Raw genomic sequence first — 18,760 nt, 5'->3', positions numbered from 1 at the left:
CCATGAAGCTGAACATATTCACTAATACGATTGACACACTCAGGAGAAATACCATCCTTTAGGATCATTTCATTTTTCACTTCCTCCCACGAGATCTGTGGAAGAAACGGGAGAGCAATACATTACTTAGGTTAAATAATTCATCTTTTGGCTAATTGAGTTGAGGCCCTATTTGAACCAGGAGGCTTTGCACATGATCTCTCAGGCCTTCATTATCTCTCGTATAGATTAATGCAACGTCCTCTACATGGGACTACCCTTGAAGTGTGTTCAGAGACTACAGATACAGTGGTACCTCAAGATACGAACCCCTCGTCTTACGAACAACTCGAGATATGAACCCAGGGTTCAGAAAAAATTTGCCTCTTCTTACGAACTTTTTTCGTGTTACGAACGCCAAACCCGAACTTCCGGGTTCGGCGTTCGGGAGGCTGCTGGGAAGCCCCGCCGCCCGGCTGTCACCTTTTAAAACAGCCGGGGGCTTCCCAGCAGCCTCCCGAACGCCGAACCCGGAAGTTCGGGTTTGGCGTTCGTAACATGAAAAAAGTTCGTAAGAAGAGGCAAATTTTTTCTAAACCGTTCGGAGGCTGCTGGGAAGCCGCGCGGCTGTTTTAAAAGGTGACAGCCGGGCTGGGGGGCTTCCCAGCAACCTCCCGAACCCCGAACCCGGAAGTTCGGCAAAAGTTCGGGGTTCGGGAGGTTGCTGGGGATCCCCCCAGCCCTGCTGTGACCTTTTAAAACAGCCGGGCGGCTTCCCAGCCGTCTCCCGAAGCCGAACGCCAAACCCAAACTTCCGCGTTCGGCGTTCGGAGGCTGCTGGGAAGCCCCGCCGCCCGGCTGTCACCTTTTAAAACAGCCTGGGGGCTTCTCGGCGGCCTCCCGAACGCCGAACCCGGAAGTTCGGGTTTGGCGTTCGGGAGGTCGCTGAGAAGCCCCCAGGCTGTTTTAAAAGGTGACAGCCGGGCGGCAGCGTTTTTTTGCGGGGGGTTTTTTTTGGTTGCACGGATTAATTGACATTACATTGTTTCCTATGGGAAACAATGTTTCGTCTTACGAAGCTTTCGTCTTACGAACCTCCCCCTGGAACCAATTAGGTTCGTAAGATGAGGTATGACTGTAGTTCAGAATGCAACCACGCAAACTATCATGGGTGTTCCTCGATACACCCATATAACACCAACTCTCCGCCGATTGCACTGGCTACCAATTGGTCTCTGGTCACAATTCAAGGCGTTGATTATTACCTATAAAGCCCTACATGGCTTAGGACCACTTTATTTACGAGACCATCTTCTGCCAAATACCTCCCAGAGACCAATCGTATCACAAGGAGTTGGCCTCCTCCAGGTCCCCTGAACTAAACAATGCAAATTGACGGGCCCATGGGGGAGCTTTCTCTGTGGCTGCCCCGACGTTATAAAGCCAACTACTCGCCAATGTCCGTACTGCTCCCACCCTGCTATCCTTCCGAAATGCTGTGAAGTCCTGGCTTTGCCAGCAGGCCTGGGGGTCCCAATTTGCAACTGTTTCTGTATATATGTGAGTTTAAGGTTTATTGTGGGTTTTTCTGTTCTTATTACTAATTATTTGACTTGTTTATTGTATGTACTATTTATAAGCTGCACTGAGTCCCACTGGGATTGGGTGGCATAGAAGTCAAATAAATTAAATTAAATGAATACATTTCTTTGCTCAAAAAGCAGATAATTTAAACTGACATTTTTTTTCAATAGGGAATGACAATTTAACAGGATCCAAGTGAAATAATAATTATTTTTATTTCATGCATACCCATGAATGGATAACATATTCAGAGCTGAGGACCATACCCAGGCTTCCAGGTCCAAACAAATCCTGACGATCCAGGCATGCACTTCCTGAGTCTAGCAGTGCTAATAACACAAAACCACACTTCAAGCAATTACTTGCATGGCTGTGTTCCTTACCCCCCCCCCCCCCTTTCCATATGCACAACCACAAATTCTCTCACACACAAATATGCTGCATACACATTCCGTCACATATTCTGTTATCATTCTATCCATCGTGTGCTCTCCCATTTCCGTTTCCATATACAGGGTGCGTTCCAAAAGTAATGCAATTATTTCTTTAAAAGTAATTTATTGAACAGATTTGCACGAACACTTAAAATTCTTCAAAGTACTGTCCTTGGGTCTCTACACATTTTTTCCAGTGACTCTGCCATGACCGGTACGTGCCCTGGAAGGCGTCTTCGAGGACCTCTTGCAAGGTCAACGTCACAGCTGATTGGATCTCTTCTATGGATGAAAAACACACCTTGCCACAATGCACTACGTGTCCACGAGTTCCTGGCAAAACACCAGGTGTCAACGCTGTCCCAACCGCTCTATAGTCCTGACGTCAGCCGAGCAGACTTCTTTTTGTTCCCAGCCCTGAAAGGAACCTGTTTTTTGTCCATAGAAGAGATCCAATCAGCCATGATGAAGACCTTGTGAGAGGTCCCTGAAGGTGCTTTCCAGGGCGCGTACCAGTCATGGCAGAGTTGCTGGAAAAAATGTGTAGAGGCCCAAGGACAGTACACTTTGAAGAATTTTAAGTGTGCAAATCTGTTCAATAAATTACTTTTTAAAAATTGCATTACTTTTGGAATGCACCCTGTACATATCCTATCTCTTCCATGTTCCCTCATGTATGCATGTCCTACCTTTTGAATATACAGTATGATCAAATATACAAATTATTATACTCTGCCCCTCCTCTGCTTGTACCAATTCACTTTACTGCCTCTCCTATAAGTACACCAAGATCACACTTAAGATACTTAAACCTTATCCAATTTGTCAAGAGTTGAGCAAATACTTTCAAATTTGATTTCTGGAATATCACATATTGTAAAGATCCCTTGCAAAATGCGCCTGTCATTGATCTGGGGGAAACAGCAGAAATAGAAGATTAAAAAAATGAATGCACAGACTGAATAAATACATACACAACAAACAGTCCATTTTTCTTACTTTGATAAGGAAATCTCCAACTTGCATGGCAGTTAAGATTTCATGTATGACTTTCAAACACTCTGCATCAGGAATCATAGGATCGTATTGGCCAGCAATGTCAAAATCCTGGAATAAAAAAAGTAGCTTTTAAAAATCTCAAAATAAATTAGGCAGAGTAATCGAACAATTGAAGTACTCGGTTAAATCCTATTTTCCTGAAGTGTGAAGTAACATATGTACCCCATCTCACAAAGCATTCACTCATTTCCATATTTCAGACATGGAATTATCTGCTTCTTTGACAATTTCAATTTAAAGATCAAAGAAAGAAGATAGCTTCTTTCTGTTTTGTCATCCCAAAGTGGTAAAAATCTGCAGATACTCACACACTGGATAAACTCCCTGAAGCGTCCTCTCTTTATGGATGGGCTATCACGTCTATAGACTTTTGCAATGTGATAACGTTTACATCGTTTTATTTTGTTCACAGCTAAGAAACGAGCAAATGGCACCTAAAAGCATAGTTAAGAAAACTTGCCTATAGCACGGAAAGTAAGCAAACAGTGGGCAACCTTTTCCCACCTGAGAACTATTTTACTTTTTAATAAAAACAAACAGTTAAGATTTCATGTATGACTTTCAAACACTCTGCATCAGGAATCATAGGATTGTATTGGCCAGCAATGTCAAAATCCTGGAATACAAAAAGTAGCTTTTAAAAATCTCTAAATAAATTAGGCAGAGTAATTGAACAGAAAATGTAAAAAAAAATTAGGTCATGTGATGCCTTGACTTATGACTTTAACTCTTGGCTCAATTGAGGACTAACGGTATGTAGAAAGAATTCTCGATATCTTCTTAATGGCTTCAAAGACCTTTACAGAAGATGGCTGCACTGGCTCATGATGTTTACATTGCAGAGTTTCACCCTAACACATTAAATTGTGAATGAGAACATTCTGGCTAGCAATGTAAATAAGACATGCTCACCTTAAACACATCAACTACACAGAGGAAGCTTCTTCTGAATCTCTTGCAATTTCTGACCAGTCTTTAATTACTGTTATGAGTCATGCAGCAATCTATTGTTTATTACACAATTATGTCTGAGAGAATCTATCTTTTAAAAAGTGGTTTTTGCAAGTTAGAATTTTTGTTAGGATACAGTTAAGTCATATCTAAGAGACAACATCTCTCCTCCTTGATCTTCCAGATCATAAATCAACTTTTCCTCTTCACCATAGTTCTCTTGCAAGAATTCCTTAAATTGAAAGAATAGAAGGAAAAATTCATTTTGCCATTTTTAATCTGTTTCAACCTCTGATATCATTTTATGTAAAGTTCTAAGCAAGAAGATGAAAGCTAACACAAACTAATCGAAAGTAAGAAAAAAGAAATATCAAAGAAAAAAGATGCAAGGAAAAAAAGGAGAAATAGAAAAGAAAGGAAAAAGTATGCAGTAGCTTCCAATACTCTTCATAGCAATTATAAATACAAATATATATTTAACTTCTCTCCAAAGTTATATTGTATTACTCCTCTTTCTATAATCTGTCCTGTCTAATCATCAAATACTGTAAGTTACAAATTCATTTTTTTCATTTTTACAGAAAAGTCCATTAGACTTCCAGTTGGCAATAAATGTACATTTCTTTTTTTCTAATCAAATAAATTAATTTATCAATTTCAGGAAAATGTTAACTTTACCAGCCATACCTCCATAATAGGCAGTGTTGAATCTTTCTATCTTTGTGCATACAGTAAACTCACTGTGGTGGTTGCACATTTAAATAACCTCCCTTGTTTTTTTCCTAATTATTTATCCATTAATCCTAAAAGGAAAAGTTCTGGCTTCAAATAAATATTAACCATTAAGATCCTCTGTATCAAAGTATGCATTTGGATCCAGAATTTTCAGCTCCTTTACATCTTCACTAAGCATGGTGAAATATCTCTTCAACATTTGAAATGTCTTTATATATCATAATTTTTCTGGCATTATATACTGATGTAAATCACTTTCTAAAAAATAAGATCGTAACACAGCATAAACTTCAACCCTTTTAATCTCATATTCCCCTACTGTTCTATCTGTACATTATAACCAAAAGTCTTAGCCCACTTCACCTCCTTTATCCTATTCTCCATTTCAAATTTCAAAAATTTCTACATTTTAACAATTACATGTTCATTATCAGTACACATTTCTATTTAAAATTCCATCTTAATTTGGCTCCATTCCATAAATCTTTTTGTCCATTCTAAAACTTCCAAATGACTGCAAATGGGAAAGCCACAATCTGTGTTTTAGTCTTTCTGTCCAGCCACTTCTGAGGGTTGATCATAACTAGGCATTTTACCCGATTTGTATATTCTTTCTCTGTCTCTGCCTGCCTGCCTGTCTGTCTGTATGAACACATTGCCTCAAAGTTAGTGAAAGCTGCTGAGAAGTCAAGAAGGGCCAGGTTCGGTGAACTGCCCTCATCCCTATCAAGTGCAATCAGTGTCATCTCATTACGATGGTATACGGCAGTGTTTCCCAACCTTGGCATCTTGAAGAGATCTGGACTTCAACTCCCAGAATTGCTGGCTGGGGAATTCTGGGAGTTGAAGTCCAAATCTCTTCAAGGTGCCAAGGTTGGGAAACATTGGTATATGGAATCTGAAACCCAACTGGGATGAGACCAGATAATTCACCACGACCATCTGAATATGCAGCCAAATGAAAGTTGTCCAGCTATTGTTTCTTCATTAGGGTGTACCACTGCTTCCTTCAGGCCAGCAGAACTACCTTCTCACTCAAGGATGAAACATAGAAACATAGAAGACTGACGGCACAAAAAGACCCCATGGTCCATCTAGTCTGCCCTTTTACTATTTCCTGTATTTTATCTTACAATGGATATATGTTTATCCCAGGCATGTTTAAATTCGGTTACTGTGGATTTACCAACCACGTCTGCTGGAAGTTTGTTCCAAGGATCTACTACTCTTTCAGTAAAATAATACTTTCTCATGTTGCCTTTGATCTTTCCCCCAACTAACTTCAGATTGTGTCCCCTTGTTCTTGTGAATTTATTACCACTTTGGCCCAACCTCTTTCCATCTCCTGGAAGGCCTTCATCAACCAGAAGACACGTTGCTGTAATACACTCACAGCTCCAAGGCTTCTGCCCATGTCCTTAAAAGTTAAAAACACAAATTCCTGCTGCCAAATTAACCTAAATTATGTCACAATTACCTCAACAGGACCTGCACAGCAGAATCCAATCAGAGCAAATTCTACGTAAAATCAGAGTTTATCAGTCAGATGTCTAGAATAATCCTCACAACAGTTTTTATAATGTTCCTGTAATCCTTTTGTCCCAGCCCAAGTCATCCTAACACTGCTGGCCGACACAATAAGAGCAGAAAAGTAATTATATTTTGCTGTTCTTATTGCCACAGTATAATCCTTACTATAAGCTCTTACCCATGTCCAGATGGACTCACTCCTAGTTTTCTCCCAGCAGTGCTCCAGGCATCTCCCTTGTTGCTTTATTTCCCATGATTTTTGTGAAAAGCAGGGACTACTTCAAGTTTCAAAACCACAAGGAAGCAAATGCACAATCCAATATAAAACTAGTTGTCATCATTTCATTCTTAAGAGATGATTAAGGCTTCAGCCAAACTGCACCCCAAATAAATGTCTTCAGGGTCCCTCTTGAAACCCAGAAGAGTCTATCAGGCATCTGTAGTGGACTAAATAAATAGGCCCACTCCCTGCAGTGGACAGCCATACTGGAGAACTCCAGACAATCAATTAGATGGTCATGACAAGGGACAGACAGTGATCCTGACTAGCTCACATTGCCCCTCTGCTGACACAAAAGTCAGGTGTAACATGTGACATTTGGTGGGCGTTTATTTCCTAAATGATCTGGATCAGGCACCTTGGTGGCCATTAATTCTCCAAACTCTTCAATCTTGAGTTCCTCATAACGAGAGTCATGTTCCCCAGCACCATTTTGCAATTCTATGAACACCTGTTTTGCGTTGCTATTATCAGATAGCAAGAACACTGAACTCTTTCTTCTTTTTTGTCTAAATCTAGAATATTATATATTAGAGGTGTTATGAGTGCTCCTTGTCCACCTCAGGTCATGTCAGATTCTGAGGAGGATGAGCCAGGCTCCTCTGGATACCCTGGGCCAGGGGGGTTGCCAGCTGATGCCAAGAGTGAGAGTGAGGAAGAAAGTGGCCTGAGTGAAACCGAGGAACCACTAGAGGGGGCTGATATGACAATGGGAGACTGGTCGCAGTTGGAGGATGAGCAAGACATTAGAGTGGAAAGTCAGTGGATAGACCCTTGCTATAGGAGATTGCTGAGAAGGTGAGAGGAGTTGCATAGTAAAAGGTTTTAGCTTACAACTTTAGCCTCTTTAGAGTGTGATGTTACCTCCAAGCAGTATAAAGGCAAAGGATTTGGGGTAATTGGGTGTGGGATTTCAAAGCCGTTCAATGGAAGAGGCTGTAGAATGGGGGTGTGCTTGAACAAGGCTTCAAAATAATGAGTTCTGCCTCAATAAAATACATTCTGTGCTGGAGGATTTTTGCTCGAGATTTCAGTGAGCTGATTCATATGCTTAAATGATAAATGGATTTGTTAGCTAAGGAATTCCAATTAGGCCTAGTTTGGTGCCTTTCCCAGACTCTGTTGATGTTTAGCTCTGGAGAGAAAATACTCCCTTTTTCCTTGCCATTTTAAATCTGCTTGCCGCTATGTGTGCTTTTATCAATAAAGAGTGTGATACCATGCAATAAGGGACTTTTTGAGTCGTGGGTGGGTGGGTTTTGCTCCGAGGGCTGTGCACAGAACAAGTGGGATTAAACTGATAGTGTTAATTATATTAGAGAGAATATGGCCAAAACATTTATTTATTTTAGAAATTATTTATTTCTCTAAGAAATGAATTGCTACCTTAGTAAAACTGTAATTTAGAATTAAATTACAACTTGGAAGTAAATGAAGATGAATTATTGTAGGATACTAGAAAGAGGTGCCTGTAATTATGACATCCAGCCACAAGTAGGGCCACCATACTTATTTGTTTTATTTTGTTGGAATTGTTGGAAATGATATTTATTAATACAAAGCCTGGTGCAATTTGTTTAATTTTTGGTTAAAATTATTTTTTCCTGTGGGTCTGGCTGTATTGGTATTCAGAAGGCCATTTTAAATCAACTTGACTATAAAAAGCTATTAGCAAACTTTTCCTATCTGTTCTCTATTTCAAAACGAAAATTTTACAGGTTTTTACCTTTGCCAGGCTCAATGCACTATTCTCTGCAGTATTGTATTATTAAAATTATTATATTTTATAATATTTATGGGTACAGTGATACCTTGTCTTACGAACTTAATTGGTTCCAGCATGAGGTTCGTAAGGTGAAAAGTTTGTAAGACGAAACAATGTTTCCCATAGGAATCAATGGAAAAGCGATTAATGGGTGGAAGCCCAAAATTCACCCCTTTTCCCAGCCGAAGCGCCCATTTTCGCGCTGGTGGGATTCCCAAGCAGTGTTCCCTCTAACGTGTGCCATGCGCTGTAGTGCGCTAAAAAACAAAACCTGTGCACGCTTTTCAAAGGCTGCCCAGAGAGGAGGGTGGCGGAGGGCTCTCCCCGCCCACCGCCACCAGGTCTGTGCCGGGAGCGGCAAAGCGGCATTTCGCGCTTCCTCCCCCCCCCCTTGCTACCTATTCAATGGTGGTAGCAACGACCGTCTATTATTCATCTTCGCCGGCGGGGGGTAGCCCCCAGCACGGTGGCAGGGGAGGAGGCGAAGCCGGCTGCCTGGGGAAGCGGCGCATTTCAAAAACGTGCCTATTCCCTGGGCGCAGGCCTTGATGTCATTTCAAAGCCCCGCAGAGCTGCTGCCTCAGGGAAGTGGTGCGTTTTTCAAATGCGCCGCTTCCCTGGGCAGCCGGCTCCAGCTCTTCCCCTGCCGCCGTGCTGGGGCTTTCCCCTGCCGCAGAGTCCCCTCCACTGCCGAATTCAATGTTGCTGCCGGGGGCGATGGGGACTGCTTTGTGGCTTACAAAGAAAAATACAGTACGAAATAAATTTCATACACACAGCAATGAAGAGGAAAAGCACACTGGAAATGAAATGAAGATTAAAGATTATGCTGATGAATGTATTGAAAATTACTGTGAATTTTATTATGACTTTGACCATATTCATAAATGCAATAAGGAAAAAGAAAAATGAGAAATTATATGGAGATTAATAATGAGCAAATAATACATTTAAGAAAGAGAAAAAGAAGTGGGGGAAAGAGTAGATATCGATATGACAGTAAAAGAAAAAAAAGAAAAAAGGTAAGGAGATGGGGATGGAGAAAATACATATATAAAGAGGAAAGAGTTGAGAAATTAAAAGGAAATGGATGTTGAGTGTTAGAATACTATGGAATTGTTTCATAATTATCATATTAGATGTAATATAAGAAGATGAATTGCTCAAAAATTTGATACATATAATTAAGATAATTATTGGGTTTAGAATTTTTTGTCTTTCTTTACATAATATATTATTGTATATAAGGGGAATGATTAGATAATAATGTTAGAGTATTCTTTTTCTTTGTTTTATAGAATTACATAGGTAAAATTAATGGACGATACATAGGATAAATACATAGGATACATAGGATAAATAAATAATGATATGTATGTATGATTTTATGACTTTGCATTATGAATTTAAAATATACTTGGAAATGTAGAAGATTGATGAAAGTTAATAATAGTAAATGTTAAGTCCTGAAATTTAATTGAGCTTGGAAATATTGAATGAAATTATAGAAAAGTAAATATGGAAATATATTAATTGATGCATTGATGTTCAGATAGATTTTCATAGTATTATTAGATTACTAATACTATAAATATTTAAGAAATGAAGATTTTAAAGCATGGATTTATTAATAGTTGTGTTTTTGGTTTTGCTGGTTGTTTTAGTTTTAATAGTAATAGATTTTGGTTTCATTTTATTATTAATTTCTTTTAATAAAAAAGAAGGGAATTTTTTTTTCCTAATTAGGAAAAAATTGTATAAGCGTTTGTTGTTTCTTTTAAGAAGTACTATGTATAAGGAGGAGTAGGCATGGCGGCCTGTCTGGATTTATAAGAGGATAATGATATTAATTGAAACATAAAATAACAGAATAACATAGTGGGAAGGGACCTTTTTCTGCCCCAGCACCGAGCCCCAAATAATTACACAATAAGTTGTCTTGGGTGACATCTGTGAAAAAAAATCAAGTGCTGAGGCCTGAAAATGTATGTATGCATGTATGCATGTATGTATGTATGTATGTATGTATTTAGACTTCTGTACCGCCCAGTCCCGAAGGGACTGCTGCTCAGACACTGTACTTTTCCGCCCACACTGAAAAAAAATTAGAGGGAACACTGTTCCCGAGGCTCCCCTCCATGGGAAAACCCACCTCCGGATTTTGCCAGGGGAATCCCAGCAGCGCAAAAACGGGCGTTTTGGCTGGCAACAGAAGAGGGGCGGCATACAAGTCTAATAAATTATTATTATTATTATTATTATTATTATTATTATTATTATTAATTGTTATTATTAAGTAGAGGTACCACTGTAGTTATCTTCTTCCATCTTACAATGATTCTAATGAATCTTCAGATTGTTTGAAACTATTTGTCCCACCCACATGCATAGATGAAGAATATTACTTACATAAATAGCTGCTATATGTATTATTATTTTTAAATAGTAATTTTATTATATTTTAAAGTAATGTTATGCAATCGAATGTTTATGTTTTCAGGTATACAGTACTTCAACTTAGGACCATTCAAAACCATTTAATAATGGTTTGAAGTTATGATAAATGGTATGTTTTTTATTATTGTTTACCTCCCTGACAGATTTCAGTTGAATTATACATTATATTAAAGCTGGGGAAAAATCTGAAATGATATATCTAGGTCTGACTGTTTTTTATATTATAAAAACCTGGCATTTTAATGGGGTCTGTAATTTTTTTATATCTACTGTATGTCTATATGTATAAGTAGTTCTTGACTTACAACCACAATTGGGACCTATATGTTGTTTGTTGAGCAAAGTGGTTATTAAACAAGATGCCCATGTTACTGCTTTGCTCAATGACTGCAATATAGGCACTCCTGGCTGTAGCTGTTAAGTGATCTCCTGGGTTGTTAAGCAAATGGAGCAAAACAGGTATCAGTAGTTGGCTCGCAAATGTTCCTGTAACCTGCTTGGAGCCCTCTTGCATGGAAGGGAGGGGAAATTCTTCAGTAGGCTGTAGGCATGGAGCTGAAATCCTGAAAATTTCTGCTCTTTTCCTGCATCCCCACAAAGGATTTTAGCTCCCCTTTGAACACAACCTTTCTTGCTTGCTTCTGATTGACTTCCTGGAGAAGCCAGCAGAAATGACTGCAAATAAGGATCACACATTTGTTGGGTGCTTGGCTTCCAGTTGCAAATGTGAGCCAGTTGACAAATGTCTGAAATGTCGGGGGAAATGGGGAAATGTTTTATGGGGGCCAGAAGTGTTGTACAAGCTGTAAATCATTCTTTCGGAGGCCCCTGTAACTTTGAACAGTTGTTTAAAAAACTGGACAGAAGACTAACTTTATATCTTTATATATGTATCTGATATGTTGTCTGGCTCTAAAGCCATGAATAAGATTATAAGCATTTTCCTCAAACAAAGCGAAGTACCAAAGACTAGCAAGAAGAATATGAAACAAATACACATTTTGGGAAGTATCAAATAAGTCAAATGCAAAGTATCCAACTTATGACAACTGAGCTCAACATTTATGTTGCTAAATGAGAAATTTGTGACTTTTGTCCCATTTAGCAACTTTTCTTGCCATATTTATTAAGTGAATCACTGCAGTTTTTAAATTAGCAACATGGTTATTAAGTGAATCTGGATTCCCCATTGACTTTGCTTGTCAGAAAGATGGTCACATAAGCACAGGATACTGTAACTTTCATAAATACAAAACAGTTGTCAAGCATCCGAATGTAAATCAAGTGATCATGGGAATACTGCAATGGTCATAAATATGAAAAATGTTCATAAGTAACTTTTTTCAGTGCCATTGTAACTTTGAAGGGCCATTAAATGAACTGCTGTAAGTCGAGTACTACCTGTATAAAATAGATTTGAGGGAAATATGGTTTATAAAAATAACCCAGCTATGAAAAAGGACATAATATGTTTACAAAAAATAATTCCAAATGAAATAATTGTATGAAACAATTTTTACCTGGATAATTTATAATTCAAGATTTAAGCACTAAGTTACCACAGTCAAGATATAGTGCTACCGGTATAATATATCATATTACGATATATTTGCATATATGACCATTTCTGTTGTAGAAGAGATGCTATTGCAGTGATCTGTTTGAAATACATTACAGTTACTATTTTTATTGCAAAACACACAGTACTGCTTTACCCTCCTTGTAAGAACCTTTATAAAATCATACATTTATATTAAACATTTTACAACTGTCACAATTTAGGACCGTAATGGGCAGGCTCCATTACAATCATAACTCAAGGTGTAGTTGTATAAGGACACTACTGAAAAATACATTTCCATTTAAGAAACTATCCTAATTTCAAATTCTAAACTTCATTATTTGAAACAAAGTAGCAGCATAACCAATGAATTCAACAATAAAAACAAAACAAAAGCTCCTCACCCATCATCATGTTCAACCATGCATATAATTTAATTAAAACTAAGAAAGTTGGTTTATTCCAAAGAAATAGGTTACAAAAACCTTATCAGCAACAGCAAATTTATTACTGACTTACTCTCACCTTTAGCTCAAACACAGGAGTGTCTATTGTTACTGCTCCATGACGCTTGAAAGAACTAATTATGATGCTGAAGATTTTTTCACGGATAGCCATTTGCTTTGGGCTAAAATCCCTGGTACCCTAGGAGTTCAAGGCAAGGCAAAGAGGTTAGAATTGGTGTGTCAAACTAAATTTCATTGAGGGCTGCATCAGCATTGTGGGTGCCCTTGGGGGTGGGGGGGGGCGGAGAAAGCATGGCTAGGTGGGTGTAGCCAGCATAGCATTGCTTGTGTTGGGAGCTGCCTGTGGGGACCAGGCAGCTCGTTGCCTCCTATATGCACACCAGAGGAGCATTCTGCTTGGATGGGCAGTGGTCGGGGCAGCACAGTAGGGGCAGTCTCTGAGGCAGCACAATGGGCCAAATCTGGGTCCATCGTGGGCCATATTTGGCTCATGGGCCTTGTGTTTGATATGTCTGGGTTAGAACATGAACATGTTTGGAAGAGAAGATAAAACTGAAAAAGCAGAATGTGTGTACGCATGTATTTATAGGTGTGTGTGTGTGTGCATGTGTATACACACACAAACACATGTGTATGTATACATACATGTGTGTGTGTACGCACGTACATACACGTAAACACACACACAACTTATGTGGAAAGGTGCAAGTTCACATAATGTTTTTTTTTTCCACTGAAAAGAATACCAATGCTAACTCCAAGAAACCCTAGAGAGGAAAATAATATAGCAGATCCAGAAAGATTACTACCATGAGGCATTACCTTGGGAACTTTGAGAATAAGATTTCTTTTTGAGGCACCAGCATTCTGCTGGTGAGATAGCTGTTTTTCTGCATCTTCAGTAACCTGGGATAGAGCAGAGTAATACAAACATGACATAGAAAACAAACAGTATAGATATTCCACTACTTGTTATTGTCATAAAATGCAACTTGTAAAAGACAGAATGAAATAATTTTTTTTCACTTTCAATTATTATTCTGATTCCAAGTAGTATATTGGATAAGTTTAAGATTGACATGGGTAAGGGGCCGGGAGACAGGTTCTTGCTGTCCATAAGCCAGGCAAACTCACTGCATGAATTTCTCTCAGCCATTATCTTAGAGCCTACTCAGTGTTGTACATACTCCTGGTCAGTTGGAGGATGATGAAGAACTTGAGGACTCTGATACAGATAGTGTTTATGAATTAGTGGTGGGCCCGGGGTTACAGGTACTAGAACAGGATGTTGCTATGAGTCCAGAATCTAGCAAGGAAGAATCAGACGTTCGCTGGGTCGATCCTAAATTCAGAAGGGTCCAAAAATGTAAGGAACAAGTCTTTGGAAGAAGATATTAAGGGGAGGAATGGGTTAAATACTGGAGTGATGTATTTGGTACGCCAGGGGGTCAGTGGGGGAGAAGGGTGGAGTTTCAGTGTTGTAGAACAAAAATGGAAGGTGTTCCTGTTCAGCTCCCAAGCAAACAAACTCATTCTGTGTTATTTTCTAGTCATTTCTGCTGTTTTTGAATCATGCTGTGAGTACATAAAATTTGGTGAATGGAGGAGGCTTGGAGGAATGCAAAAGGAATGTAATTAGGAGAGATAACAGGAGAACAAGAAATGTGCTAGTATGAAGTGCAATGTTCCCTCTAATTTTTTCCCGGTGTGGGCGGAAAAGTATAGTATAGTGTCTGAGCGGCAGTCCCTTTGGGACTGGGCAGCATAGAAGTATAAATAAATAAATAAATAAATAAATAAATAAATAAAATTCCCTTCTTTTTTATTAAAAGAAATTAATAATAAAACCAAACCAAAATCTATTACTATTATTACTATCTTCTCCTCTTTTACCCTCCCTGTCTCCTCCCCCCTTGTGTGTATGTGTGTATGTGAACTCTTGAACCATTTCCAATAACAGGTGAGGGCTATTGGAAATGGTTCAAGAGTTCACACACACACACACACACACACACACACACACACACACACACACAAGGCTGGGTTTTTTTTTCTCTGTTATTATTTGGGTGCTTTTTACCATATGCTTTAAATCAAGAGTCATTTCTCTCACTTTCTTTCTCCCTCTCTTTCTATCTCGCTCTGTCTGTTCCTCTCTGTCTCTCTCTTTCTCTCTCACACTCTTTCTCTCTTGTTTTCTTTCTCTCTCTCTATTGCTTTCTTTCTCTCTCACTCTTTCTTTCTATCTCTCTTGCTTCCTTTCTCTCTCTTGTTCTCTCTCTTGCTATGTCTCCCTCCCTCCCTCCCTCCCTCTTTCTCTCTCTCTCTCTTTCTCACTTACTTTCTCTCTCCCTCTCTCTTTCCATCTTGCTCTGTCTATTGCTCTCTCTCTCTCTCAGCGAGGGGGCTGCGAGAGTGCTTTCTCCGAGCGCTTCGTGAACGCCTGCCCTGCCTCTACTGCAGCCCCCTTGCTGAAAGCTCGGGACAAAAGCGCTCCCAGCGAAGGGGCTGCGAGAGGGGCGGGACGGGCATTCCCGAAGCACACAAAGAAAACCCTCTCGCAGCCCCCTGGCTGGAAGCGTGGATGGGGAGGAGGAGAAGCCGCAGCTGCCACCGCCGCAGGAGAAGTCATGCCCCAAGGCGGAAGGCGGAGAAAGCTGGAGAGGGGGTGGATCGGGCAGGGGGCAGCGTCGAGAGGCCAGGGGCGCGAGGGGACCGGAGGCACCATGGGGAGATGGGGGTGGGGGAGGCCACGGCTCCACGGCTGGCAGGGGGATGAGGAGCGCGCGTGGCACCTCCGCACTTTCGTCGCTCCCCGCCCCCAACTCCAAGGCCCGGCTCCTTGCGCGCCCTTGGGAAAGGGTGCGCGGGGGGTATTTTGGGGTGCGCGCGTGCCCACGCGCGCAGCTTACAGGGAACAGTGATGAAGTGTATTTTGAATACGGAAGGAAGAGAATAAAGATGGAGTTTCTTTGTTTATGAAATACTGCATTTAGTAAAAGTTATTTGTAATAGCTAAAATTCTACCAGAAACCAGAACACTCAGGAGAATATCTCTTCCATTTTATATATATATATATATATATATATATATATATATATATATATATATATATATATATATATATATATATATATATATGTTTTTCTTAAGTCGGATCACCCTGGTATATTTAAGGAACGTCACAGCTCCTTTTTTTGCCTCTAGGCCCAACCCAGGACCACTACAAGGCAGTTAATATATTTATAGCCGACAACTATATTCTGTATGTGTTAAAATGTTTTCAGCTGGAATTTTAAAATTAAGGGAGACTAGGATGGTCCCATTTCGGCCTTATTAGGCCTCATCAGCTAGCCACACCCCTTTCTTTTACTGGGATTCGATCTGGTGAACTCTGCATTGTAAAGCAGAGAACTAGCAGTTAGAGCTATTCGATCTGAATCCTTCCAGCTCTGTACCAGGGAGGGGCTATATGTTTTTCTTAAGTCGGATCACCCTGGTATATTTAAGGAACGTCACAGCTCCTTTTTTTGCCTCTAGGCCCAACCCAGGACCACTACAAGGCAGTTAATATATTTATAGCCGACAACTATATTCTGTATGTGTTAAAATGTTTTCAGCTGGAATTTTAAAATTAAGGGAGACTAGGATGGTCCCATTTCGGCCTTATTAGGCCTCATCAGCTAGCCACACCCCTTTCTTTTACTGGGATTCGATCTGGTGAACTCTGCATTAAGAAAAATGCAGAACTCTGCATTCTTTTACTGGGATTCGATCTGGTGAACTCTGCATTAAGAAAAATGACTTAAGAAAAACATATAGCCCCTCCCTGGTACAGAGCTGGAAGGATTCAGATCGAATAGCTCTAACTGCTAGTTCTCTGCTTTACAATGCAGAGTTCACCAGATCGAATCCCAGTAAAAGAAAGGGGTGTGGCTAGCTGATGAGGCCTAATAAGGCCGAAATGGGACCATCCTAGTCTCCCTTAATTTTAAAATTCCAGCTGAAAACATTTTAACACATACAGAATATAGTTGTCGGCTATAAATATATTAACTGCCTTGTAGTGGTCCTGGGTTGGGCCTAGAGGCAAAAAAAGGAGCTGTGACGTTCCTTAAATATACCAGGGTGATCCGACTTAAGAAAAACATATAGCCCCTCCCTGGTACAGAGCTGGAAGGATTCAGATCGAATAGCTCTAACTGCTAGTTCTCTGCTTTACAATGCAGAGTTCACCAGATCGAATCCCAGTAAAAGAAAGGGGTGTGGCTAGCTGATGAGGCCTAATAAGGCCGAAATGGGACCATCCTAGTCTCCCTTAATTTTAAAATTCCAGCTGAAAACATTTTAACACATACAGAATATAGTTGTCGGCTATAAATATATTAACTGCCTGGTAGTGGTCCTGGGTTGGGCCTAGAGGCAAAAAAAGGAGCTGTGACGTTCCTTAAATATACCAGGGTGATCCGACTTAAGAAAAACATATAGCCCCTCCCTGGTACAGAGCTGGAAGGATTCAGATCGAATAGCTCTAACTGCTAGTTCTCTGCTTTACAATGCAGAGTTCACCAGATCGAATCCCAGTAAAAGAAAGGGGTGTGGCTAGCTGATGAGGCCTAATAAGGCCGAAATGGGACCATCCTAGTCTCCCTTAATTTTAAAATTCCAGCTGAAAACATTTTAACATATATATATATATATATATTTACAGTGCTAAGATATGTATTAATAAAATTGGCATATGATATTATGCATAACTTAAATATTGTTAACAAGTCCTTCTAAATATGTTGACATAATTTTGTAATGCTTATTTAGATGACAGTCCACCTAGCCCAGGTTTAAGTGATGAGACACAACAGTGATTGGACTCATTCGAGACAATGATGAATCCACATACAGATGTGAGGTTGAACTAACATTATGGTACAACCAGAACAATCTGGAACTGAATACATTCAAAACCATAGAAATGGTGGTAGACTTTAGGAGAAACACGCCCATACTTCGACCTCTTACAATACTAGACAATACAGTTTCAATAGTAGAGTCCTTCAAATTTCTAGGTTTGGCCATAGCACAAGATCTAAAATGGACACCTAACATCAAAAACGTCATCAAAGAAGCATAACAAAGAATATTCTTTCTGCACCAACTCAGAAAGTTCAAATTGCCCAAGGAACTGTTGATTCAGTTCTACAGAGGAATTCCTGAGTCTGTCATCTGCACTCTATAACTGTCTGGTTTGGGTCTGCAACCCAACAAGATAGACACAGACTTCAGAGGATAATTAGAACCGCAAAACCCCCAAAAAACAATGTATACTGCACAAGTCAAAAAGAGGGCTGTGAAAATATTTACAGACACCTCACATCCTGGACACAAACTGCTTCAATTCCCACCTTCAAAACAACGCTATAGAGCACTGCACACCAGAACAACCAGACACCAGAACAATGTTTCCCCAAACTCCATCACTCTGCTAAACAAATAATTTCCTCAACACTGTCAAACCATTTCCTAAGTCTGCACTACTATTAATATTCTCATTAGTCCCATCACCCATCTTCCACAAATGACTGTATCCTTACAGTTTATATTGACTGATTCCTTACAAATTATATTGACTGATTCCTAATATGATTTGATTGCTTATTTGTATCTGGACCAGCGGTGGGCTATGAGCTGCAATGCTAAATTGTGCTCGCTGCCACGGCTCATAAGTTCTGCATCTGTGGAAGTAGCAAAATCGCGCATGGAGCTGCAGGTGCGCCCGTGTTTCGGCATGCGTGGAAGCAAAGAAACCTCGCTGAAACACAGGTGCACCTGTGGCTCCATGCGCGATTTTGCTATCTCTAAATTGCGCTGGCTCCACAAGCACTTATAAGCTGCGGCAGAGAGCCCAATTTACCATTCCGGCTTGCTGACCTGGACTATCATTAAGAGTTGTACCTTAT

The 18,760-nt window shown here is 40.0% G+C and overlaps 1 protein-coding gene across 3 annotated transcripts in view; it reads right to left on the bottom strand.

Annotated features, from left to right (window-relative positions):
* Positions 1 to 18,760, bottom strand: part of LOC139164583 (histidine--tRNA ligase, cytoplasmic-like) — a 39,117-nt gene that overhangs the window by 18,252 nt on the left and 2,105 nt on the right. For all 3 annotated transcript variants that reach the window (XM_070746910.1, XM_070746912.1, XM_070746911.1), the window contains exons 3-9: positions 13,625 to 13,708; positions 12,861 to 12,980; positions 4,144 to 4,239; positions 3,365 to 3,490; positions 2,997 to 3,104; positions 2,810 to 2,908; positions 2 to 95 (exon numbers count right to left, since the gene is read on the bottom strand). In XM_070746910.1, coding sequence (XP_070603011.1) covers positions 2 to 95; positions 2,810 to 2,908; positions 2,997 to 3,104; positions 3,365 to 3,490; positions 4,144 to 4,239; positions 12,861 to 12,980; positions 13,625 to 13,708 — 727 coding nt within the window. The remainder of the gene's footprint in view (position 1; positions 96 to 2,809; positions 2,909 to 2,996; positions 3,105 to 3,364; positions 3,491 to 4,143; positions 4,240 to 12,860; positions 12,981 to 13,624; positions 13,709 to 18,760) is intronic.

This window comes from Erythrolamprus reginae, chromosome 3 (genome assembly GCF_031021105.1).
Source record: "Erythrolamprus reginae isolate rEryReg1 chromosome 3, rEryReg1.hap1, whole genome shotgun sequence".
Taxonomy (NCBI): domain Eukaryota; kingdom Metazoa; phylum Chordata; class Lepidosauria; order Squamata; family Dipsadidae; genus Erythrolamprus; species Erythrolamprus reginae.
This window is presented reverse-complemented; position numbering and strand designations above follow the sequence as displayed.